Here is a 25,843-nt window from a genome sequence, read left to right on the forward strand (position 1 = left end):
ACTTGTTTCGCTTACAAGGAAAAGTGCCAGGAGGGAGATCGGTGGGAAGGGATGGGGGAGACGAGTGGACAAAGGAATCGCATAGGGAGCGATCCCTGCAGAAAGATGTACTTGGCAGTGGGATCCCATTGGAGGTTGCGGAAGTTACGGAGAATTATATGTTGGACCTGGAGGCTGATGGGGTGGTAGGTGAGGACAAGGGGAACCCTATCCTGAGTGGGGTGGCAGGCGGATGGGGTGAGGGCAGATGTGCAGGAAATGGGAGAGATGTGTTTGAGAGCAGAGTTGATGGTGGAAGAAGGGAAGCCCCTTTGTTTAAAAAAGGAAGACATCTCCTTTGTCCTGGAATGAAAAGCTTCATCCTGAGAGCAGATGCAGCGAAGAAGGAGGCATTGTGAGAAGGGGATAGCATTTTTGCAAGAGACAGGGTGGGAAGAGGAATAGTCCAGGTAGCCGAGAGAGTCTGTAGGCTTATAGTAGAAATCAGTAGATAAGCCATCTCCAGGGATGGAGACAGAAAGATCAAGAAAGGGGAGAGAGGTGTCAGAAGTGGACCAGGCAAATTTGAGGGCAGGGTGAAAGTTGAAGGCAAAGTTAATGAAGTCAACGAGCTCAGCATGCGTGCAGGAGGCAGCGCCAATGCAGTCGTCGATGTAGTGACAGAAAAGAGGGGGACAGATACCCATATAGAGTTGGAACATGAACTGCTCCACAAAGCCAACAAAAAGGCAGGCATAACTGGTACCCATGCGAGTGCCCATGGCTACACCCTTGGTCTGGAGGAAGTGGGAGGAGCCAAAGGAGAAATTATTGAGAGTAAGAACTAATTCCGCTAGACGGAGGAGAGTGGTGGTAGAGGGGAATTGGTTAGGTTTGGAATCCAAAAAGAAGTGAAGAGCTTTGAGACCATCCGGGTGGGGGATGGAGGTATATAGGGACTGGACGTCCATGGCAAAAATAAGGCGGTGGGGGCCAGGGAACTTAAAATCATTGAAAAAATTCAAAGCATGAGAAATGTCACGAACATAGGTGGGAAGAGATTGAACAAGGGGGGATAAGACAGTGCCAAGGTATGTAGAAATGAGTTCGGTGGGGCAGCAGCAAGCTGAGTCAATAGGTCTACCTGGATAGACAGGTTTGTGGATCTTGGGTAGGAGGTAGAAATGGGAAGTGCGGTGTGTGGGAACTATGAGGTTGGTGGCAGTGGGTGGGAGATCCCCAGAGCTGATAAGGTTGGTGATGGTATAGGAGACAATGGCCTGGTGCTCCTTAGTGGGGTCATGATCAAGGGGTAAATAAGAGGAGGCATCAGAGAGTTGTCCCTATGCCTCAGCCAGGTAGAGGTCAGTACGCCAGACAACAGCAGCTCCCCCCTTATCAGCGGGTTTTATAGTGAGGTTGGGATTGGTGCGGAGGGAGCAGAGAGCAGAGCATTCGGAAGGAGTTAGGTTGGAATTGGAACACGGTGTGGTGAAGTCGAGACGGTTGATGTCCTGTCAGCAATTAGCAATAAAGAGATCCAGAACAGACAGAAGACCAGAGCGGGGTGTCCATGAAGAAGAGGTGGGTTGAAGATGGGAGAAGGGGTCATCAGTGGGGTTAGGAGAATCCTTGCCAAAGAAGTAAGCTTGAAGACTGAGCCGGCAGAAGAAGAGTTCAGCGTCATGGCATGCGCGGAACTCGCTGAGGTGTGAGTGAAGGGGGACAAAGCTGAGGCCCTTACTGAGGACAGAGCGCTCTGCCTCAGAGAGCTGAAGGCCGGAGGGAATGGTAAAGACCCGGCACGGATGAGAGATGGGATCAGAGGTGGGAGGGAGGCTGGTAGTGTCAGTGGAGAGGGAAGGGTTGGGGTGAGAGGAAGATGGAGCCTCTGAGGGCCCAGGAGCTGATGATGGGACCTGAGGGAGAGGGGACTGCAGAGTGGTGGTGGGAGAAGGGGAGACGGGAGACACAATCGCAGCATGTGAAGACCTGGCCTGGAGTTCAAGGCTGGAGTCGCAGTCAGTGGGTGCGCAATCGCTTTGAAGCTGTCCAAGGTTGTCGGAACCCGCGGTGATGGTGCTGGAGTCCAGGTTTTCAATATGCCCAGGGTTGCTGGGGCAGCCGAGATCGACGGCCGGGCCCAGGGCTGCAATACAAAGTCCATGCTCTGGGGTCTGCAGATGGAAGATCTTGCGATCCTTGCAGGACGTAATAAAGTCAAAGAAACGGCGATTGCACGCATGGAGGATGAAATAACGGACAGGTCCATTGCAAACGGAGAAAAAGGTGTCCCGGAGGCGTGGAAGGGATTGTGATAGGGACGCCAGGTACCTTCTCATGGTGGAGAGTGTCACCCTCAGAGCTCGACGGGAGAAACAACAGGAGGCAGAGTCAATTAAATGTGAGTACCTGGGATCCTCAGAAGGTCCAAATTGAGAAGCTCGAAAACGGAAAAAAAATTATCGGCCTCTATGTTTGACGTCAGTGGTGGGTAAATTAATGGAAAGTATTCTTAGAGATGGTATGTATAACTATCTGGATAGACAGGGTCTGATTAGGAACAGTCAACATGGATTTGTGCATGGAAGGTGATGTTTGACAAATCTTATTGAATTTTTTGAAGAAAATGTGGACTTCAGTAAGGCCTTTCACAAGGTTCCACACGGAAGGTTAGTTAGGAAAGTTCAAACATTAGGTATTAATATTGAAGTAGTGAAATGGATTCAACAGTGGCTGGATGGGAGATGCCAGAGAGTAATGGTGGATAACCCGGTGACTAGTGGTGTGCCTCAGGGATCTGTACTGGGTCCAATGTTGTTTGTCATATACATTAATGATCTGGATGATGGGGTGGTAAATTGTATTAGTAAGAATGCAGATGATACTAAGATAGGTGGCATTGTGGATAACGAAGGAGGTTTTCAAAGCTTGCGGAGAGATTTAGGCCAGTTAGAACAGTGGGCTGAAAGACGGCAGATGGAGTTTAATGCTGATAAGTGTGAGGTTCTACATTTTGGTAGGACTAATCAAAATAGGACATACATGGTAAATGGTAGGGCATTGAGGAATGCAGTAGGACAGAGTGATCTAGGAATAATGGTGCATAGTTCCCTGAAGGTGGAATCTCATGTGGATAGGGTGGTGAAGAAAGCTTTTGGTATGCCAGCATTTATAAATCAGAGCATTAAGCATAGGAGTTGGGATGTAATGTTAAAATTGTACAAGGAATTAGTGAGGCCAAAAATGGAGTATCATGTACAGTTCTGGTCACCGAATTATAGGAAAGATGTCAACAAAATAGAGAGAGTACAGAGGAGATTTACTAGAATCTTACCTGGGTTTCAGCACCTAAGTTACAGAGAAAGGTTGAACAAGTTAGGTCTTTATTCCTTGGAGTGCAGAAGGTCGAGGAGGGACTTGATAAAGGTATTTAAAATTATGAGGGGGATAGATAGGCTTTTTCCATTGCGAGTAGGGGAGATTCAAACAAGAGGACATGAGTTGAGAGTTAGGGGGAAAAAGTTTAGGGGTAACACGAGGGGGAATTTCTTTACTCAGAGAGTGGTAGCTGTGTGGAACGAGCTTCCAGTAGAAGTGGTAGAGGCAGGTTCCATTTTATCATTTTAAAAAATTGAATAGGTATATGGACAGGAAAGGAATGGAGGGTTATGGGCTGTGCAGGTAGGTGGGATTAGGTGAGAGTAAGTGTTCAGCACGGACTAGAAGGGCCGAGATGGCCTGTTTCCGTGCTGTAATTGTTAAATGGTTATATGGTTATATTGTAGCGATGTACTACATACAGAGCTAGAGATGACACTTAGTCGGTAAGTCGTTTCGAGACAAGTTTATTCAAACTTCACGGCGCTGGCATTTAATCCCTAGCGCCCGCCCTCTCCAGACGGAAATGACATCAGAGGTGCATTACCAAAGTCTCTCCCCGCGCGCTGGCTATTTGTGAGCCGGTTCGCCTGCGCAGAAAGTGGGTTGCCACAATATAACCCTTAGGAACCAGTGATCATAATATGATTGTGTTCAACTTGAAATTTGGAAGGGAGAAAGTCTGATGTAAAATAGTACAACTGTGGCTAACAAGGGAAGTCAAAGCTATTGTAAAAGCAAAAGAAAGGGCACACAACAAAGCAAAAATTAGTGGGAAGACGGAGGATTGGGAAGTTAAAAGATCTAGAGCAACTATAAAAATCATCAGATGGGAAAAGACGAAATATGAAAGAAAGCTGGCAAATAATATCATAGTGGATAGTAAAAGTTTTTTTCAAGCATGTTAAAAATAAGACAGAGTGGATATAGGACCGCTAGAAAACGAGGCATGAAAAATAATAACAGGCAAGGAAGCAGCTGCGGAATTAAATGAATATTTTGTGTCACTGTGAAGGACATAGCAGTATGGCTGCTGATGTGGTGTGTGAAGGAAGAGAAGTGGGTGCAGTTACTGTTACCAGAGAGAATGTGCTTAAAAAGCTGAAAGACCTAAAGGTATGTAAGTCACCCAGAACCAGAGGTTCTGAAAGAGGTAACTTTAGAGATTGTGGTAGCTTTAGAAATGATCTTTCAAAAAATCACTGGACTCAAGCATGGTGCCAGAGGACTGGAAAACTGCAAATGTCAATACACTCTTTAAAAAAGGAGGAGGGCAACAGAAAGGAAATTATGGACCAGTTACCCTGATTTCAATGGTTGGGAATTGTTGGGATCTTTTTCTAGTTGGCTGCCAGTGAATAGTGGTGTTCCACAGGAGTCGGTGTTGGGACCACTTATTTTAATGATTTAGATGATAGAATAGTTGGCTTTGTTGCCAAGTTTGCAGATGATATGAAGATTGGTGGAGGGGCAGGTAGTGTTAAGGAAACAGGTAGGATGCAGAAGGACTTAAGACAGATTTAGAGAATGGGCAAGAAAGTGACATATGAAATATAATGTTGGAAAATGCATGGTACTTTTGTACTAGAAATAAATGTGTGACCTATTTTTTTTAAAGCAGGGAGAAAATCCAGGAATTGGAGATGCAGAGGGACTTGGGAATCCTTGTGCAAAACACCCTGAAGGTACACTTGCAGGTTCAGTCAGTGCTGTGGAAGGCAAATGCCATGTTGGCATTCATTTCAAGAGGTCTAGAACACAAGGGCAAGGATGCAATACTGAGGCTTCATAAGGCACTGGTGAGGCATCACCTTGGGTACTGTGAACTGGCATTGGAGAGGGTCCAGAGGAGGTTCACAAGGATAATTCCAGGAATGAAAGGGTTATCATACAACGAATAGGGGAATCTCATTGAAACCTTTCGAATGTTGAAAGGCCTAATCACAGTAGGTGTGGAAAAGATGCTTCCCATGATGGGAGAGACTAGGACAAGAGGGCACAGCCACACAATAGAGGGGTGCCCTTTCAAAACAGATGTGGAGAAATTTCTTAACCAAAGGATGGTGTGGAATTTGGTGCTACATGCAGCTGTGGAGTCCAGGTCATTGGGTGTATTTATAGACAATAGGTGCAGAAGTAGACCATTCGGCCCTTTGAGCCTGCACCGCCATTCTGAGATCATGGCTGATCATCTACTATCAATACCCGGTTCCTGCCTTGTCCCCATATCCCTTGATTCCCCTATCCATAAGATACCTATCTAGCTCCTTCTTGAAAGCATCCAGAGGATTGGCCTCCACTGTCTTCCGAGGCAGTGCATTCCAGACTCCCACAACTCTCTGGGAGAAGAAGTTTTTCCTTAACTCTGTCCTAAATGACCTACCCCTTATTCTCAAACCATGCCCTCTGCTACTGGACTCTCCCAGCATCTGGAACATATTTCCTGCCTCTATCTTGTCCAATCCCTTAATAATCTTATATGTTTCAATCAGATCCCCTCTCAATCTCCTTAATCCCAGCATGTACAAGCCCAGTCTCTCTAAACTCTCTGCGTAAGACAGTCCGGACATTCCAGGGATTAACCTTGTGAATCTACGCAGCACTTCCTCTATAGCCAGGATGTCCTTCCTTAACCCTGGAGACCAAAACTGTACACAATACTCCAGGTGTGGTCTCACCAGGGCCCTGTACAAATGCAAAAATTTAAGGCAAAGATTGATAGGTTCTTGATTGGACATGGCATGAAAGGTTATGGGGAGAAAACCAGGAACTGAGGTTAAGGAGATTAAAAAAAGGATCAGCCTTGATTGATTGGTAGAGCAGACTCAATGAGCCAGATGGTCTAATTCTGCTCTCATGTCTTAGGGTCTTATAATATTTTCCCTGACCAGTAATGCCACCCCTTTCCATCTAATCCATCCTGTTCAATCATGTCTAACTCAATGGAATCTCGGAACACTGAGCTGCCAATCCTGCCTCTCCTGCAACCAAGTCTCAATGAAGGTTACAAGCTCATACTGCAATACTTCTTGCATTGAAATATACACAGCTCAGAACATCACTCCCACCGTTCTCAATGGTTTGATTCCCAACTTTGTATATAGGCTTAACGACATCTTTCTCCACAACCATTCTAATATCTGTTCTGGCACTCTGCTTCCCATCCCGCTGCATATTAACCCCATCTTCCCCACCTGAAGTACTAGCAAACCTTCCCACTAGGATGTTAGACCCCTTCTAGTTCAGGAGTAAACCATCCTTTCTATACAGGTCCCACCTACCTTGAAAGAAAGCCTAATGATCTAAAAATCATATGCCCTCCCTCCTGCATTATTTCCTTAGCCACGTATCAAATGGTATGACCTTCTTACTTCTGGTCTCACTAGCACATGGCACAGGTAGCAATCTTGAGATATCAACCCTGAAGATTCTGTCCTTTATCTTAGCACCTAGCTTTCTGAACTCCCTTTTGAGGACCTTGTCACCCTTCCTACCCACGTCATTGGTAACAATGTGGATCATGATCTCTGGCTGCTCACCCTCCCATTTACGAATGCTATGTATTTAATCCAAGATGTCCCTGACCCTCCTACCTAGGAGTCAACAAACCATCCAGGAATCTTGTTCTCATCCAAAGAACATTCTTTGCGTTTCCTTAACCAATGGATACCCTGTCACTACAGCTCGCCTCTTCTCCACCCCTCCCCCCTTCTGAGCCAAAAAGCCAGACTCAGTGCCAGAGGCCTGATTACTGTGGTTTTCCTTCACTAGATCATTGCCCCCCCCCCCCACCCACAATAGTATCCAAGGCAGTATACCTATTGGGGGAATGGCCACAGGAGTACTTTGCATTGGTTGCCTATCCCTTAACCCCTCCTGACAGTCATCAAGTTACATGCACCCAGCACATTAGGCGTAATACCTCCCTGTATGCCCTGTCTATCAATGCCTCACTGTCATGAATGATCCAGGGTTTATCCAGTTCCAGCTCCAACTCTTTAATATGGTCTGTGGTCTTCAGGGACACTAGAAGTCTCCTTGCATTTCCACATCCCACAAGATGAGCATTCCAATACCCTTTCCTGGCATTCCCACTGCTCTAAATGTATAATAAGAAAGAAAAAGTAACAAAAAAAATCTACACACAACCTACTCCTCTCTTCACCGAGGTCCCACTGAGTCAAAGTCTCAACTCCCCACTCCTTCACTAGCCCACTCATACAATGCCCACTCCACTTAAAACCAACTTCTTTTTAATTGGATCTTGCCAAGTGTCTAATTATGTCAAGTCTCTTCAGGTACTGTTGCACACAAAATGTCTGATAAAAAATAAATCAATCCAAATTTTCATTAGACTATTGGTAAGCCAGTGAACACCTGCACATACACACTGAAGATATATAGCTCATAACATCAACTCCATTCATTTTATTAAAGAAACTGCAACTTAAACTGGCTAGGGAACCAATCCAGAGTCTCAAAAAAAAAGTACTATTGAAGAGGATAGCATAAAGTAGTGGTCGCCAACCCGTCGATCACGAATGACTGGTCATCTTTGAGACTTTCCCAGTAGATCCCGAAAAAAATGAAAAATAAATGCACAAATACTGTTGAGAGATTGTTGCAGGGTTTTAGTTCCGTTCTTTCTGCCCAGTGCGCATACGTGTAGCTCCACCCGCCACACACTACAGTGTTCTTCAGTGGTCCCCAACCACTGGTCTGTGAGGAAACAATATGAGTCAGCTGCACCTTTCCTCATTCCCTGTCACACCCACTGTTGAACTTGAATACACGCGAGGTCATCAGTCACCTAAATGCAGCGACACCCTCGCGCCAGGGATCACTGGTTGGCCTCAGGCAGCTGGCGAGAATTGCCATTGCTACCGGCCTGAAGCGCAGACAGATGGGCGCCGCCTCTAAACCCGTTCATCATACCGAATGTTCGTGGGGAACCTGGTGCTAAAATATTTGCAGACGACCTAATTCGGGCTCAGGGTTCCATAAGTATCAGAGCAGCTAACCCGCTGCGATCTACTGAAAGTCATCCCTCGAGCCAAACTTTTGTCGGCCAATAGATCCTACTGGGGGGGGGGGGCGCAGACGCTCGCCCTGTCACACCCCTCGCTCGGTCTGTTGGTCACTGTCTCTGGACTGCGACCACCACGGCTCCAGTAAGGGAAAAGCCACACCTGGCCAAGGCATCTGGCAGCGGACGGGCAGGAAGTTGTCTAATGAGGCCATGAAGCACTCAAGACTGCTTCAGTACCTTGAGTCCACACACCCTGCACTTAAAGATAAACCCATTGAGTTATTTTTCTAGCAGAAAAAACGTGAGCAAGCAGGACAGCAGCTATGTGCTGACAGCCACGAAAACTAAATTGCAGAATAGACTGGACATAAGGAACCTGCTTCGAGTATCGCTGTATTCAAGTCGTGTTTAACAACCCCCCCCCACCCCATCGGCCAGTCCGCAAGAATACTGTCAATATTAAAACGGTCCGCGGTGCAAAAAAGGGTGGTGACCCCTGGTGTTCATGCATTATTTCTATTTCCGGGTTGCAGGGTTTTACTTCTGGTCTTTTTTGCCCCAGTGCACATGCGTGTAACTAATCGATTTGGGGTCTATCTTGCCTTTCACCAAGGCCAAGGTAGGGGATCTTGGGCTTAAAAAGGTTGGTGACCACTAGCATAAAGGGAGAGCATGCGAGCCAAGTAATTTTAAAAAATCTAAATACAAATAAAAAGGCTAGAAATTGCTTGTGTTCACGAGGAAACCAGAGTGGCAAGTTTGTTGCAATTTCATTCCTATGACAGTCAAATTTTAATGGGTCTTCCTCAAATTTCACAAATAGCACAAATCAATACATTTAAAAGTCTGGGCTACATTGTTATACTAGGTATTAGAAATTAATTTTCACAAACTGAAATTGTTTGATTTAGATCACCTCTTTCCAGAGATTCATTATTGACTACTGCAGTTCTTTTTGCTCTCACCTGTAAATTTGCTCGTAAGAAATAGGGATGCAGTCTCCAGGAGACTGTGTCAAAAGCTGATCAATAGCACTGTCCAGCTTCGGCCAATAAGTACGTTGGTAATCTTCAGCCGTTATAACGTTCATCACTAAACACAAGATAAAAACAAACAATTTACCAAATTCAGCACTAACTTTGAAATATTTAAGAAAGCTAACGATTCTCTTTCTGATGTCTTTATTAGTGGGGTGGCAAAAAAATTAAGGGGTCTCCTAAGCTTTCTAAAGGAGTGTAATTTAAAAGAAATCAAGACATGCAACATACATGATGTCACCTCAACAATGAAAAACAAAGCAGTTATCCAACCCCAACAATCACCAGTGCAACAGGGACTGTTAATGGCATAGACCTGTAGCTAAACCAGACAAAAAAAGCCCCCTCCTGCAAACACATGTGCTGCATTACTTAAAAATAGCTTCTGATGAACATACATATTGAATTACATTATCAACCAAGACTGCAGCTGTTATTTTCTTCCCCTTTACAGAACTGTGACCCAAACACTTAGGGAACTAGACAGCCATTGAATCACTAATTGAATGATTACACTTATCAGTTCCCCACAAACAAAATATTCAGTCACCATGCAAGACACTCATCTATGCCCTATAAAATACTACCACTAACAGAAGACCAATCACTGTCTTTGGCATGTGAAATTCTTGACATCAGGTGATTTTTTTCCCCCCAATACATAAAAGTAGTCAAGAGACCAAATCTAGTAGGAATGCTTTGATATTCTTATTGTCCAGGGGGTTCCATGAGACAGCCGTAACGCCATGTGACATAGGAGCAGAATTAAGCCATTCAGCCATCAAGTCTGCTCTGCCATTCCATCATGGCTGATTTATTATCCCTCTGAACCCCATTCTCTGGTCTTCTCCCTGTAACCTTTGATGCCCTGATTAAAACTTCCATTTTAAATATACTCAATGACTTGGCCTACACAGCCATCTATAGCAATTAATTCCACAGATTCACCACCCTCTGGCTAAAGAAATTTTTCATTTGCTCTGAATGGACAACCCTCAATTCTGAGGCTACGCCCTCTAGTCCAAGACACCCACACTATCGGAAACATCCTCTCCAGATCCACTACCTAGGCCTTTCAATATTCGATAGGTTTCAATGAGATTCCCCCCCCCCCCCCACACACACGATTCCTCTAAACTCCAGTAAGTACAGGCCCAAAGCCATCAATCAACTGCCATATGTTAACCCTTTCATTCCTGGGATCATTCTCATGAACTTCCTCTGAACCCTCTCCAATGCCAGCATATCACATCATGAAGACTCTGGAGAAGCTTGTTCTAGAGCAGCTCCGGCCTATGGTTAGGTGAACTGGAGGGGGTCTAAGTGTGGCCTATCAGTCCCGACTAGGAGTTGAGGATGCCATCGTCTACCTGAACTGTGTCTACATCACCTGGACAAGCCGGCGAGCACTGTGAGGGTCATGTCTTTTGACTTCTCCAGTGCTTTCAACACCATCCGCCCTGCTCTGCTGGGTAAGAAGCTAACAGTGATGCAGGTGGATGCTTCCCTGGTGTCATGGATTTTTGATTATCTGACTGGCAGACCACAGTACGTGCGCTTGCAACACTGTGTGTCAGACAGAGTGGTCAGCAGCACTAGGGCTCCACAGGGGACTGTCCTGTCTCCCTTTCTCTTCACCATCTACACCTCAGACTTCAACTACTGGACAGAGTCTTGCCACCTTCAGAAGTTTTCTGATGACTCTGCCATAGTTGAATGCATCAGCAAGGGAGATGTGGCTCAGTACAGGGCTACGGTGGGAAACTTTGTCACATAGTGCAAGCAGAATCATCTGCAGCTTAATGTGAAAAAGACTAAGGAGCTGGTGGTGGACCTGAGGAGGGCTAAGGCACCAGTGACCCCTGTTTCCATCCAAGGAGTCAGTGTGGACATGGTGGAGGATTACAAATACTTGGGGATACGAACTGACAATAAACTGGAGTGGTCAAAGAACAGTGAGGCTGTCTACAAGAAGGGTCAGAGCCGTCTCTATTTCCTGAGGAGAAGGAGGTCCTTTAACATCTGCCGGACAATCCTGAGGATGTTCAACGAGTCTGAGGTGGCCAGTGCAATCATGTTTGCTGTTGTGTGCTGGGGCAGCAGGCTGAGGGTAGCAGACACCAACAGAATCAACAAACTCATTCGTAAGGTGAGTGATGTTGTTGGGGTGGAACTGGACTCTCTGATGATGGTGTCTGAAAAGAGAATGCTGTTCAAATTGCATGCCATTTTGGACAGTGACTCCCATCCACTCCATAATGTACTGGTTAGGCACAGGAGTACATTCAGCCAGAGACTCATTCCACTGAGATGTAACACTAAGCGACGTAGGAAGTCATTCCTGCCTGTGGCCATCAAACTTTACAATTCCTCCCTCGGAGTGTCAGACACCCTGAGCCAATAAAATGGTCCTGGACTAATTTCCACTAGGCATGATTAATTTATTATTATTTAATTGTTTATGGTTTTATATTGCTATATTTCTACACTATTCTTGGTTGATGCGGCTGTAATGAAACCCAATTTCCCTCGGGATCAATAAAGTATGTCTGTCTGTCTTGTCTATCTTTTCTCAGATAGGGGCCCAAACCTATCTGACAATACTCCAAGTGCAGTCTGACCAATACATTATATAGCCTTTACATCCTTGCTTTTGTATTCTAATCCACTCGAAATGAATGCTAACATTGCATTTGCTTTCCTTGATACCAACTCAAGCTGCAAGTTAACCTCAAGAAATCCTGTACAAAGACTCCCAAGTCCCTATGTACCTCCTATTTTTGAATTTTCTCCCTACTTTGAAAAATAGACTATGCCTTTATTCATTCTACAAAGTTGCATGGCATCTGTCACTTTTTTGCCAATTCTCCCAAACCATCCAAGTCCTTCTGCAGACTCCCTGCTTCTTCAAAACTAACTGCCCCTCCACCCATCTTTGTAGTCTGCAAATTTGGCCATACAGCTATCAATTCTGTCATCCAAACCATTGACATAACATGAAAAGTGGTCCCAACACCAGTCTCTGCAACACTCCACTTGTCACCAGCAGCTAAGCAGAAAAGGCTCCCTTTAGTTCCACTCTGTCTCCTGCCAGTCAGCCAATGCTCTATTCATGCTAGTATCTATACTGTAATACCATGGGCTCTTAACTTGTTAAGCAGCCTCGTGTGTGGCACCTTGTCAAAGGCCTTCCTAAAGTTCAAATAAACATCATCCTGCCGTTATTTCCTCTAAGAACTCCAACACATTTGTCAGGTAAGATTTCCCCTTCAGAAAATCATACTGACTTTGATCTACTTTATCATGTGTGTCCAAGTACTCGGAAACCACATCCTTAATGATAAGACTCCAACCTCTGAAGTCAGGCTAATTGGCCTACAATTGCCTTTCTTTTGCCTCCCTCCCTTTTTGAAAAGTGGAGTGACATCTGCAATTTTCCTGTCCTCCTAAACCATTCCAGAATCTAGTGATTCTTAAAAGATCATTTCTAATGCCTCCACAATCTCTTCAGCTACCTCTTTATAACCATGGGGTGCAGTTCATCGGGTCCAGGTGACTTAACCATCTTCAGACCCTTCAGCTTCCTAAGCACCTTCTCGTTAGTAGCAGCATTGACACACGCTTCTGCCTCTTGACACTCTTGCATTTCTTATGTTCTGCTACTGTCTTCACAGTGAAGGCTAAAACAAAATAATTATCCAGTCTGTCTGCCATTTCTTTGATGCCTTTAGCATCAGTTTCCAGTGGTCCGATATCCATTCTCATCTCCTTTTTACTCTATACATCTGAAAAAAACTTTTGGTATCTTCTTTGATTTTATTGGCCATCATACCTTTATATTTCATCTTTTCTCTCTTCATGAGTTTTTTTTTAAGTGGTCTTCTGTTGGCTTTTAAAAGCTTCCCAATGCTCTACCTTCCCATGAATTTGTGCTGTTATTTGTCCTCTATTTTGTGTTTATGCTGTCTTTGACTTCCCTTGTCAGCCACAGTTGCCTTATCTATACTGATATATTTGATTTTAGCTTCTTCTTCTCAAACTGCAGGATGAATTCTATTATATTATGATTACCACCTAAGCATTCTTTTATCTTAAGCTCCATATTCAAATCTGGGTTATTACATCACACCCAATCCAGAATTCCCATTCCCCTAGTGTGCTCATAAGTTGTTCTAAACAACCATCTCCAGGCATTCTACAAATTTCCTCTCTTGGATTCCAGCACCAACCTGATTTTCCCCAGTCTACCTGCATATTGAAATCCCCCATGATTATCCCAACATTTTGCCTTCTTACAAGCCTTTTCTATCTTCCACTGCAATTTGTAGCCCACATTCTGGTTACTGCTCAGGAGCCTGTGTACAACTCCCTTTAGGGTCTTTTTAACCCTTGCAAGTCCTTAAACTCTACCCACAAGGACTCTACATCGTCCGATACGATGTCTAAGAATTCAGCTTTCTAAGGATTTGATTTCTCTTTTTTTTTTATTAAAAGAGCCACGCCAACCCCCTATGCCTACCTACCTATCCCTTCAATACAATGTACGTCCTAGGATGTTAAGCTCCCAACCAGGATCTTCTTTTAATCACACCTCAATAATGCCACAGTGTCATACCTACCAATTTCTAACTGCTCCACAAGATAGTCTACCCTGTATATTGTGTGCATTCAAATATAATACCTTCAGTCCTACATTCACCAACCTTTTTGATTTTGGCCCCTGTTCCACTTCAACTCATCCCACTGACTGCAATTTTACCCTATAATCTGTCAATTCTTAGTCTCACAACACTGTATCTACATGCATTCCAACAGCCACATCCTCACTCCTATCCCCATTCCCTGCCAAATTAGTTTAAACCCTTCCCAACAGCTTCAGCAAATATATCCGCAAGGATGCTGGTCACTTTCGAGTTCGGTGTAACCTGTCCTTTTTGTACAAGTCATACCCAACCTGGAAAAGATCCCAATAATCCATAAATTTAAAAACCATGCACCATAAAATACAGGAGAATTAGGCTATTTGGCCCATCGAGTCTGCTCTGCTATTTCATCAATTTTCCTCACGTCCGCAATCTCCTGCCTTCACCCTGCATCTCATCATGTCCTGACCAGTCAAGAATCTTTTAGCCTCTGCCCTAAATACAAGAAGATTTGGCCTCCACAGCTGCTGTAGCAATGAATTCCACAGATTCACTGTGTTCTGGCCAAAGAAATTCCTCTTCATCTCCATTCTAAAATGACACCACACTATTCTGAAGCTGTGTTCTCTGATCTAAGACCCTTCTCACCATATCCATAGAAACACAGAAAACCTACAGCACAATACAGGCCCTTCAGCCCACAATGCTGTGCCAAACATGTCCTTACTTTAGAAATTACCTAGAGTTACCCATAGCCGATGTTCCCTCTAATTTTTAGTAGTCAGCGTGTGCAAAAATCTTATGTTGTGCCAATTTTTGTCCTGTAACAAAAGTATGTGCGCACTGAATACACATATGGCAGAGTTTGGGTAGGTTTACAAAATATTTGACATAAAACTGCAAGAATAACAACAAAATACATACATATTTAAGTCACTCAGTTATTTTTTTCCTCTCCTGTCTTTGGCATTTACCCATTCTTTGTAAACTCTATCCAGACAAATAGATAGCTTCAATTGATGGAAGATAGCTTCCATTCAATTGATAGCTTTTGATTCTCGTTAACCTATCCAAATGACATTCACCTAAACAGTTTCTCAGCTTATTTTTGAGTTGATTCATTAGGCTAAAACCCTGCTCACAGTCTGCACTAGACACAAGAAAGGTTCCCCCAATGTCCATCAACTGTGCAAACCGGAACAGGAAAGATGAGGTGACACAAATTAGTGACATGCATTGTGGTATTTGAAAAACCAACTAACTAGTTAACAGAAACATTTAACTAAAAGATTATTTTCAATAAGTATAAATATTAATTACTACATTATTTTGGGTAACTAAACTTTTGTGTGCACATTAATTTCCTTTATGCGCTGGTTGAAAAACGTGCGCGCGCACACACACAAACTGCTAATAGGGAACATAGCCCTCTATTTTTCTAAGCTCCATGTATCTATTCAGGAGTCTCTTAAAAGACCCTATTGTATCTGCCTCCACTACCATTGCTGGCAGCCCATTCCACTCATTCACCAATCTCTGTGTAAAATCTTACCCTTGAGATCTCCTTTGTACTTACTTCCAAGCGAACTGCACCTCTCATTTTAGCCATTTCAGACCTGGGAAAAAGTCTCCGACTATCCACATGATCAATGTCTCTCATCATCTTATACACCTCTATCATGTCACCTCTCATCTTTTGCTGCTCCAAGGAGAAAAGGCCAAGTTCACTCAACCTATTCTTATAAGGCATGCTCCCTAATCCAGGCAACATCCTTGTAAATCTCCTCTGCACCATTTCTATAGTTTTCATATCCTCCTAGTGAGGTGACCAGAACTGAGCACATTACTCCAAGTGGGGTCTGACCAGGGTCCTATATAGCTGTAACATTACCTCTCAGCTCTTAAACTCAATCCCACAGTTGATGAAGGCCAATGCACCACACACATTCTTCGCCAGAACCAACCTGCACAGCAGCTTTGAGTGTCCAATGGATTTGGACCCCGAGATCTCTCTGATCCTCCACAGTGCCAAGAGTCTTACCATTAATACTATGTTCTGCCATCATAGTTGACCTACCAAAATGAATCACCTCACACTTATCTGGGTTGAACTCCATGTGCCACTTCTTAACCCAGTTTTGCATCCTATCAATGTCCCGCTGTAACCTCTGACAGCCCTCCACACTATCCACAACACCTCCAAACTTTGTGTCATCAGTAAATTTACTAACCCATCCCTCCACTTCCTCATCCAGGTCATTTATATAAATTACAAAGAGAAGCGGTCCCAGAACAGATCCCTGTGGCACACCAACGGTCACTGACTTCCATGCAGAACATGACCTGTCTACAACCAACTCATTGCCTAACGTGGGCAAGCCAACTCTGGATCCACAAAGCAAGGACCCCTTGAATCCCATGCCTCCTTACTTTCTCAATAAGCCTTGCATTGGGTACCTTATCAATTGCCCTGCTGAAATCCATATACACTACCTTCATCAATGTGTTTAGTGACATCCTCAAAAAATTCAATCAGGTTAATAAGGCACATCCTGCCTTTGACAAAGCCATACTGACTATTCCTGATCATATTATGCCTCTCCAAATGTTTATAAATCCTGCCTCTCAGGATCTTTTCCATCAACTTACCAATCACTGAAGTAAGACTCTCTGGTCTATAATTTCCTGGGCTATCTCTGCTCCCTTTCTTGAATAAGGGAATAACATCTGCAACCCTCCAATCATCTGAAACCTCTCCTGTCCCCATTAATATTAGCCTGGGGTACATCTCATCCAGTCCCAGTGCTTTCCAAAAGCTCCAGTGCATCCTCTTTCTTAATGTCTATATGCTCAAGCTTTTCAGTCCACTCCAAGACATCCCCACAATCACCAAGGTCCTTTTCTGTAGTGAATACTGAAGCAAACTATTCATTAAGTACTTCCACTACCTCCTCTGGTTCTATACACACTTTTCCACTATCACACTCGATTAGTCCTATTCTCTCTTGTCTTATCCTCTAGTTCTTCACATACTTGTAAAATACCATAGGGTTTTCCTTACTCTTGCTCACCAAGGCCTTCTCATGGCCCCTTCTGGCTCTCCTAATTTAATTCTTAAGCTCCTTCCTACTAGCCTTATAATCTTCTAGATCTCTATCATTACCTGGCTTTTTGAACCTTTCATAAGCTTTTCTTTTCTTCTTGACTAGATTTTCAGCACCTCCACAGTTCCCATACCCTACTACCCCTTCTCTGTCTCATTGGAACATACCTACTCAGAACCCCACGCAAATATCCCCTGAACATTTGCCACATTACTGCCATATGTTTCCCTGAGAACATCTGTTCCAATTAATGCTTCAAAGTTCCTACCTGATAGCTTCATATTTCCCTTTATTCCAATTAAAAGCCTTCCTAACTTGTCTGTTCCTATCTCTCTCCAATGCTATTGTAAAGGAGATGGAATTGTGATCACTTTCTCCAAGATGCTCTCCCAGAGAGATCTGACACCTGACCAGGTTAATTTCCCAATACCAGATCAAGTACAGCCTCTGCTCTTGTAGGTTTATCCACATATCGTCAGGAGACCTTCCTGAACACACCTAACAAACTCCACCCCATCTAAACCCCTTGCTCTAGGCAAATGCCAATCAATATTTGGGAAATTAAAATCCCCCATCACAACAACCCTTATTATTCCACCATTCCGGATTCTGTCTCCCTTTGCACCTACAGTTTTGTATTTGCCCTCCATTTAGAAAATAGTGAACCCTTCTTCTACCAAATTACATGACCATACACTTCCCAATACTGCATTCCATCTGCCACTTCTTTGCCAGTTCTCCTAATCTGTCCAAGTCCTTCTGTAGCCCGTTTCCTCACAATTACCGACTCCTCCACTTATCTTCATATCATCTGCAAACTTGGTAACAATGCCATCAATTTCATCATCCAAATCATAAACATATAATGTAAAAAGAATTTGTCCCAACATAGACCATTGTGGAACACAAGTCACTAGCAGCCATCTACAACAGCACCAGTTCTTCAGCCACACATTCCTCTGCAATATCATTCTAAATTTACTTTTACTGGTATGTGATACAGGCAGCAATCCAGATATTACTGCTTTAGAGGTCCTGCTTTTCAGCTTTCTATCTAACCCCACTCCCTATATTCTCTCTTCAGAACCTACTCTTTTTTCCTATTTATATCATCGGTACCAATAGGAACCAGGACTTCTGTCTGTTCACCTTTCCCCTTTAGAATACTATGGGCCTGATCCATAACTTCCCTGACCTGGGAAGCATCATTCCATCTGGATTTCTCAATCACATCCATAGAATCTCATGTCTACTCCTGTAACTACAGAATCCTCTGTATTTGTCTTCTTCCCCCACAATAGCCACAGCAACTATTGCCCACAAGTATTAGCCTCAACTACAAGTATCACCAAATGATATTAAATGTAAAGAAAAGTAATAAGTTTCAAATCAGTTGTCACCTCCAGAAATTTCAAGTTATCTAGAATGGCATAAATCTTTGACTCTGATGGTACCTTATATTGTCCTGAAGCTATCCCACACACTTCATAATAAATGCCAAGGGGTTTCTCTTGCTGAATTTGATCAAAGATTAACTTTCATAAAAGCTCTCAATAAATTAAACATCATTTTAGCTCTTTAACTTCTATCAATTTAAAAATGTTGAAAAATTAATATTTAGTTTAAAACGGTCACAACGTTGTTACAGTGAAATGAATACATATTTTTCTTTCAATTGTAAAATGTGTTGGAATATGAACATAGAACAAAGATGCTTACAGCACATTACAGGCCTTTCGGCTCACAGTGTTGTGTCAACCATGTATTCTGGAAACTGCCTAGAATTTTCCTAGCACATAGCCCTCTATTTTTCTAAGTTCCATGTACCTATCTAAGAAGCTCTTAAAAGACCCTATTGTAGCAGCCCATTCCAGTCACCCACCACTCTGTGTGGAAAAACTTACCCCTGATGTCCCCTCTGTACCTATTCCAAAGCACCTTAAAACTATGCCCCCTCATGTTAGCCATTTCAGGCCCGAGGAAAAGCATCTGGCTATCCACACGATCAATGCCTCTCACCATCTTAAATACCTCTATCGGGTCATCTCTCAGCATCCATCGCCCCAAGGAGAAAAGGTCAAATACACTCAACTTACTCTCATAAGGTACACCCTTCTATCCAGGCAACATCCTTGTAAATTTCCTCTGCACTCTCTGTAGTATCCACATCCTTCTTGCAGTGAGATGACCAGAACTAAATAACCATTGGAATATCTATTATCCTCTAGAATCCATCCCCAGCTTTGCTAAATAATGGACAGCTTAAATTTTGAAGACAGACACAATACAAAAATAAATAGCTCAAATTGGGATTTGAATTGGAGCTGTCAGATAACAGCACCTTGGGGGTTTCCAAAACTCAAGTCTAGTGCCATCCTAAACAAAAGTTACTCCAATAAAGGTCCAGTCAGATGAACAAGAGGCAAACGTTTACAATGGGGTTAAAATGTAATTGGTCAGTGCATTTACTCACAGATCCCAAGTTTAACATGTCAGTGGCCTTTCAGTAACATTCCAAATTGACAACCTGTGCTTCAATCCAAATAGCAAGTTCACATATTACAATTTTGATTAATTTAGCATTTGCTGCAAAACATGTCCACCTCCTTAAAGATCACCACTTACAATTTATTCTAGTTAAAAGGCAACAATTGTGATGCAATTTTAAATGAATATGGAACTTTGAGAACATTTCTTATCTGTTTGACTTGTGATCATTCTGCATTTAGAATCAGCCTCTGAAGACCACTGGTTTAATCCTGCATTAGCATTTGCAATATCTGTACAACAAAATAAATTTTAAAGTTACTGAACTTAACTAACTTTACCAAAGCAAGCAAGATCAGTCTTTTTTGCATCATCTTCACAGTGGAAGACAGTAGCAGTGTGGTGGAAGTTCCAGTTACCAAGGGCCATGTAGTGTGTGAAGTTACCATTAGCAGGAAGAAGGATCTTGGGAGACTGAAAGATTGAAGGTAGTTAAGACACCTGGAGCAGATGGTACATGACAGGGTTGTGAAAGAGGTGGCTGAAGAGATTGTGGAGGCATTAGTAATGATCTTTCAAGAATCACTAGATTCTGGAATGGTTCCTGAACACTGGAAAATTGCAAATGTCACTCCAATCTTCAAGAAGGGAGAGAGGCAGAAGAAAGGTAATTATAAGCTAGTTAGTCGGACCTCAATGGTTGGAAAGATGCTAGAGTTGATTGTCAAGGATGTGGTTTCGGGGTACTTGGAGGCACATGATAAAATTGGCTGGAGTTAGCATGGTTTCCTCAAGGGAAAAATCTTGCTTTACAAATATGTTGAAATTCTTTGGAAAAAAATAACAAGCAGTATCAACAAAGGAGAATTGGTTGATGTTGTACACTTGGATTTTCAGAAGGCCTTTAACAAGGTGCCACATACGAGGCGCTAAACAAGCTACAAGCCCATAGTATTTCAGGAAAGATTCTAGCATGGATAAAACTAGCTGATTGGCAGGAGGCAAAGAGTGGGAATAAAGGGAGCCTTTTCTGGTTGGCTGTCGGTGACTAGTGGTATTCCACAGGGGTCTGTATTGGGACTGATTGTCTTTACGATATATGTTAATGATTTGGAAGATGGAATTGTTGCAAAGTTTGCAGATAATATGCAGATAGATGGAGGGACAGATAGTTCTGAGGAAATAGGGGTACTACAGAATGGCTTAGATTAGGACTATGGACAAAGAAATGGCAGATAGAATACACTGTTGAAAAGTGTATGCTCATGCACTTGGGTAGAAGAAATAAAAGGGTTGACTATTTTCCATATGAAGACAAAATGCAAAAATCTGAGGCACAAAAGGATTTGGGAGTCCTTATTCAGGATTTCTTAAGTGTTAGTATGCAATATGAGTCTGTGACGAGGAAGGCAAATGCGATGTTAGCATTCATTTCAAGAGGACTAGAATCTAAAAGCAAGGATGTTTATACTGAGACTTTATAAAGCACTGGTGAGGCCTCACTTGGAGTATTGTGAGCAGATTTGGGATCCCTTAGAAAGGGTGTGCTGAAACTGGAGAGCGTTCAAAGAAGATTCATGAAAATTATTCCATGATTAAACAGCTTGTCACATAAAGAGCGTTTGGTGGCTCTGGGCCAGTATTTGCTGAAATTTAAAAGAATAAGGGGTGAACTAATTGAAACATACCGAATGATTAAAATGCCTTGATAGAATGGATGTGGAGAGAAAGTTTCCTATGGTGGAAGAGTCTAAGACCAGAAGACACAGCCTTTTAGAATGGAGATGAGGAAATTTTTTAGCTAGAGAGCAATGAATCTGTAAATTTGTTGCCACAGGCAGCTGTGGAGGCCAAGACTTCATGTATATTTAAGACAAAGGTTTTTAGATTCTTGATTGGTCAGGCCTGAAGGGATATGGGTGGGGGAGGGGGGAAGGCGGCAGGAGATATGGGCTGAGGGGAAAAATGGCTCAGCCAAGATGAAATGGCAGAACAGACTTGATGGGCCAAATAAATACACAACACTTCACAAAATTCAATTGTCACAGGCTATAGCAGCTCCCATTCAACCAATGTCATTGGGAAATACAGAAAGCAAGGAGGAAATTAAGTTTGGCTGGTCAACACTAGAGTTTTCAGATACTAGAAAAATTCATAACCATCTTATTCTCCAAAATATTATTTATAAGAGCTACCACATAATTTCAAGTTCACATACCAACAAGCCAAACTGCTCTTGTGCTAGATCTATACAAATTTCTTTGGTTTCCTTGTGCATTTTCCTTTATTATACCTCCATGTGCTTTTTGAAAGTTGTATTGAATCTTGTATCAATGTGTTTCAGCTATTATATTCCAGACCATAGCTCAAAAACAAAGAAAAATGTTATTCCCTTATCAATTCAGTGCCCTTTTTGCTCTGGCAAGCATGTCCATTAACTTGAAGGCATAGGAATAGGAAATTAGAGGTCTTCTTATTTTTGCAAAATTTTATATCTTCCAGTTCCATCAGAAGATACAAAAAAAGCCCCAGTTACTATTTCCATTTTAAATGACATCACTTGTCCCTGATATAAATCCAATTAACCTCTTCTAGGCCTTAATCTCCATCAAAAGTAGTATCAGATTTAATTACTAACAAGTTCATGTCTAAACAGTGGTTTATACAAACGATGGTATTAACTTATTTGTTTTTCTACCTTGTCTCTATTGATAGATACACAAAAAATAAAGAAAGCCTTATCAGCTTGACTTGCCACCTTCAAGGATTTCAGTATGTGAATGTCTGAGTCTTTCTCCCTCAACAGGCTAACCAGTTATTTCTTTTTGCTGTATGATATACACAGTAAAGAGATGCATCTTATAACAAAAATAGATTACTGAGTAATATACAAGCAATTCTGAGTGGCAGAAATACACCACACTATTATCTTACTAACATGCTCCAAATTTTGTAGTTGTTCCACATTGATACAAGATAAAATATAAAATGTGACCAAAAGAACACAACAGCCTGATTACAAGCATCTAAACTTTGTTATGAAAAATGCCCTCACGGGATGTGGAAGCTTTCGTCACTTAAAATGTAAAAGCATTTGTACAGAGATATCTTGCAAAGATTTGTGCACCCTTCATCTAAAATGTTAAGAGATGGATAAGGTTTTGGATTTATGTGTCCAAACCTTTTGAGCAGGTTAAAAAAAATAAACATAAAATTATATCAAATTTATATTAAGGGAAATGACATTAAATATTTTGCCAAATGTCAAAGAACTTGTTTCATTTCTATAGATTTCTACTGTTCACTGTTACAAACTTCAGAACATTTCAAAGTTCAAAATTAACCCTGACTAAATATTCCCTTCAAACCTTGAACTAGCATTGTTGCCCAAGGTCTAACCCAGAGGCTATAATCAATCTAAGAGAATGCTTCTGTGCAGCTGAGGGAATGAGGCATTTCCAGATGAGAGCAATTGAAATCCAGGAGGATGCTAAAACTCATTCACAAATTTCAAAGAAAACCATGTTCTGGCCAAGCCTTATTCTTACTTGTGGGATTTTGCAGTACTCAAATTGACTGCCATGATTCAACAGTGACAATCTTCCAAAGGATTGCTGCCATCTGTAAAAGACTTTCATATCTTTCAAGGTAATGGAATGTACTTAGTTTGTTCTATATTAACGTATACTTTTCCTTTCAAAACTACACTGCTACAAGAAACATTTCACTTTTGTATGCTATAACCCATTTAGCCTATTATATAAATTATTTCAAAGCACAAAGTATTACTTGATTACATTCACTGAATCACAATTTTTCTAAAAGCACTTGACTACAAGGCATATCAATCAACTATTTATTTAAATCCTTACATATTTAGGAATTAATGTGTCCAATTAAATTATGAATAATGTAGCAACTTATTCCAAATCAAAGTTCTGTTCTACCAGTTTCCACCAACTATCTCACAAATTCTCCCATTAGTGTGGCATTAAGATTCCAGAATACGATCCAAGAGATTATTCTCCACAAGACATCTGTAAACAAGAACCCCATTCCCACCAAGCTAACTGTTGATGACAGAGTCCACATACAAATCCTTAAAGTATGTCAGTGGGTAGCAATCACCTACAGGAACTCCAGACAATTTTCTCTTCCCAAACATACCTACCTGCTTTCTCACCACACTAACATAAACCTGAAGCAAGTTACAATTTCTCAGCCCAAGGAAATCAGTACCAACTGAAAACTGTAGGATGAAAGGTCTCAGCCAAAAATATCAACTTTTTGTTCATTACCATTGATACTGCCTGGCCTGCTGAGTTCCTCAAGCATTTCGTGCATGTTGCTCTAGATTTCCAACATCTGCAGAATCTCTCATGTTTAAGTTCAGAATCCTCCAATTCTATATTGTTCAGTACAAGAGCGAGTTTTGCAGATGCAGACAAATCTATCCGGGGAACTGCAACTAAACTCTGCTTTCTGGATTCTGCCATTATTATTTCAGTACTTCAATTTCACAGTACAGATTACACATATACCTTTTACAGATAAATTCAATAATTTTAAAATAGGTTGTGTCAAATATCGATAGGATATTTACACATACACAGATAGAGTAAGCTTTAAGATGGTTAAACCTATGTCATCAATACCAGGTCTCAGTTTCAATTATTCACAACACCTGGAAGAAGCAGGGAGGAAAAAAATCAAAGCATGCAACAATGCCTCAGTGGCAGCATTCAATACTCCTCCATTTTCAAGAGTGGAGTTTATTCTTTTTACTTGGCAATTCACTGTTACTTCCAATTTGCAAATATTCTAGGCTTGCCTTGGCATTTTATTTTTGTCAGTGAAGAAAGTCCAATACATATAGATTACATTAATCCTACAAAACACCTGTTGACAAAGACACATGCATTTGAAATTAAACCAAGCATGTACTATTCCCCCAAGTAATTAATTCTTATTTCAATTCCTATTGCACATACACGTGAAATGGGAGTTAATGCATGAAAACTAGTTTGAGTAAAAGTTTCAGGTTTATTTAAATCAGAACCTATTTATTCCTTTGCTATTGAGAGTGGCATTTCAGTAACCACATTTTCTACTTCAAAATGATTTGTACTTCTGCTTTATTGCATTGCCCACCAAATAATAAGATACAATATTTAGGGATATACTATTACAGCTGGATGCACAAAAAAATTCAAATAAAAAGCATGGAAAACCCAACTCTAATGGATTAGACTCAAACCATGAATTCCTCATTCACGTTAACTATCAGTTATTTAACACATATAATCTTAAAATACACATATTCTTAAGATACTTCTCCCCGTTTCACTTACAGAACTTGGAAGCTGAACTGTTAATATTCAGGGTTACTTTATTGGTCATGGGCTCAGGCTCCCTGTGCGCTCCTGGCCCTCGCTCTTCCCCGTTGACAGACAGATGATGGTGGTGTAGTTCTTTGGGATCCTGTTGTGCTTGCGACATACTGCCTGGCTCGGGCAGAATGAGCTCAGTGTGGCGGTGGCCGTTATGGTGCTGGTGGTTATGGTGATGCTGATAAGCATCTGCCTCCCAGTTGTTGTGATTGTGGTCGTCCATTACCAGTTGCTGATAGCTGGCGTCCTCCTCCATGTTTTCGTCCATGGTGTCAGCTACGTGATCAGGACGAGAGCCAGGAAGAACACTTTGAAGGCAAATGCAGCAGTAACAGTCCCAGCCTCGTCTGACCCTGCTACATGAATGCTCCAGTGTACATAAATATGCGCGTCTCTCCCCCTAGTTCTTCTACATTCCAGCGACACCACCCTCACTGGGCCCAAAGGCAGCGCTCCCTTTACGGCTTTCCCCTTGCCGACCGGCCTTCGGTTTTGCGACACTTGGCGACCCGCGGGCAGTGGCAGGCCTTGGAGACGGTAACCAAGGGAGACAGGACTATTGTGAGCATAGACCAGGTTCCGCGTTTTCTGCTTTCCTGTTTATCCGTTCGTGAATTATGTAATATTTGTTTAAACTGTAACAAGCTGATTGCGAAGTGAAAGACTCCATTTGTCGTGAACACGTACGATTTTTCCCGTGTAACCAGGGACGCAGACCCATCTCACAGCGTTAACAATTGCAAAACTGTGGATGCAAATGTAGATTTTCTGTAGCTGCTACATGCCTGAATCT

At 42.3% G+C, this 25,843-nt stretch overlaps 1 protein-coding gene across 3 annotated transcripts in view; it reads right to left on the minus strand.

Annotated features, from left to right (window-relative positions):
- Positions 1–25,521, minus strand: part of cacul1 (CDK2 associated cullin domain 1) — a 161,174-nt gene extending 135,653 nt beyond the window's left edge. For 2 of the 3 annotated variants that reach the window (XM_059947962.1, XM_059947960.1), the window contains exons 1-2: positions 25,012–25,519; positions 9,355–9,481 (exon numbers count right to left, since the gene is read on the minus strand). In XM_059947962.1, coding sequence (XP_059803945.1) covers positions 9,355–9,481; positions 25,012–25,318 — 434 coding nt within the window. In that variant the 5' untranslated portion in view covers positions 25,319–25,519. Of the gene's footprint in view, positions 1–9,354; positions 9,482–25,011 lie in introns of all 3 variants that reach the window. The other variant, XM_059947963.1, reaches the window with a different exon arrangement.
- Between the last annotated feature and the right edge of the window lie 322 nt (positions 25,522–25,843).

Source organism: Hypanus sabinus, chromosome 22 (genome assembly GCF_030144855.1).
Source record: "Hypanus sabinus isolate sHypSab1 chromosome 22, sHypSab1.hap1, whole genome shotgun sequence".
In the NCBI taxonomy this organism is placed as follows: domain Eukaryota; kingdom Metazoa; phylum Chordata; class Chondrichthyes; order Myliobatiformes; family Dasyatidae; genus Hypanus; species Hypanus sabinus.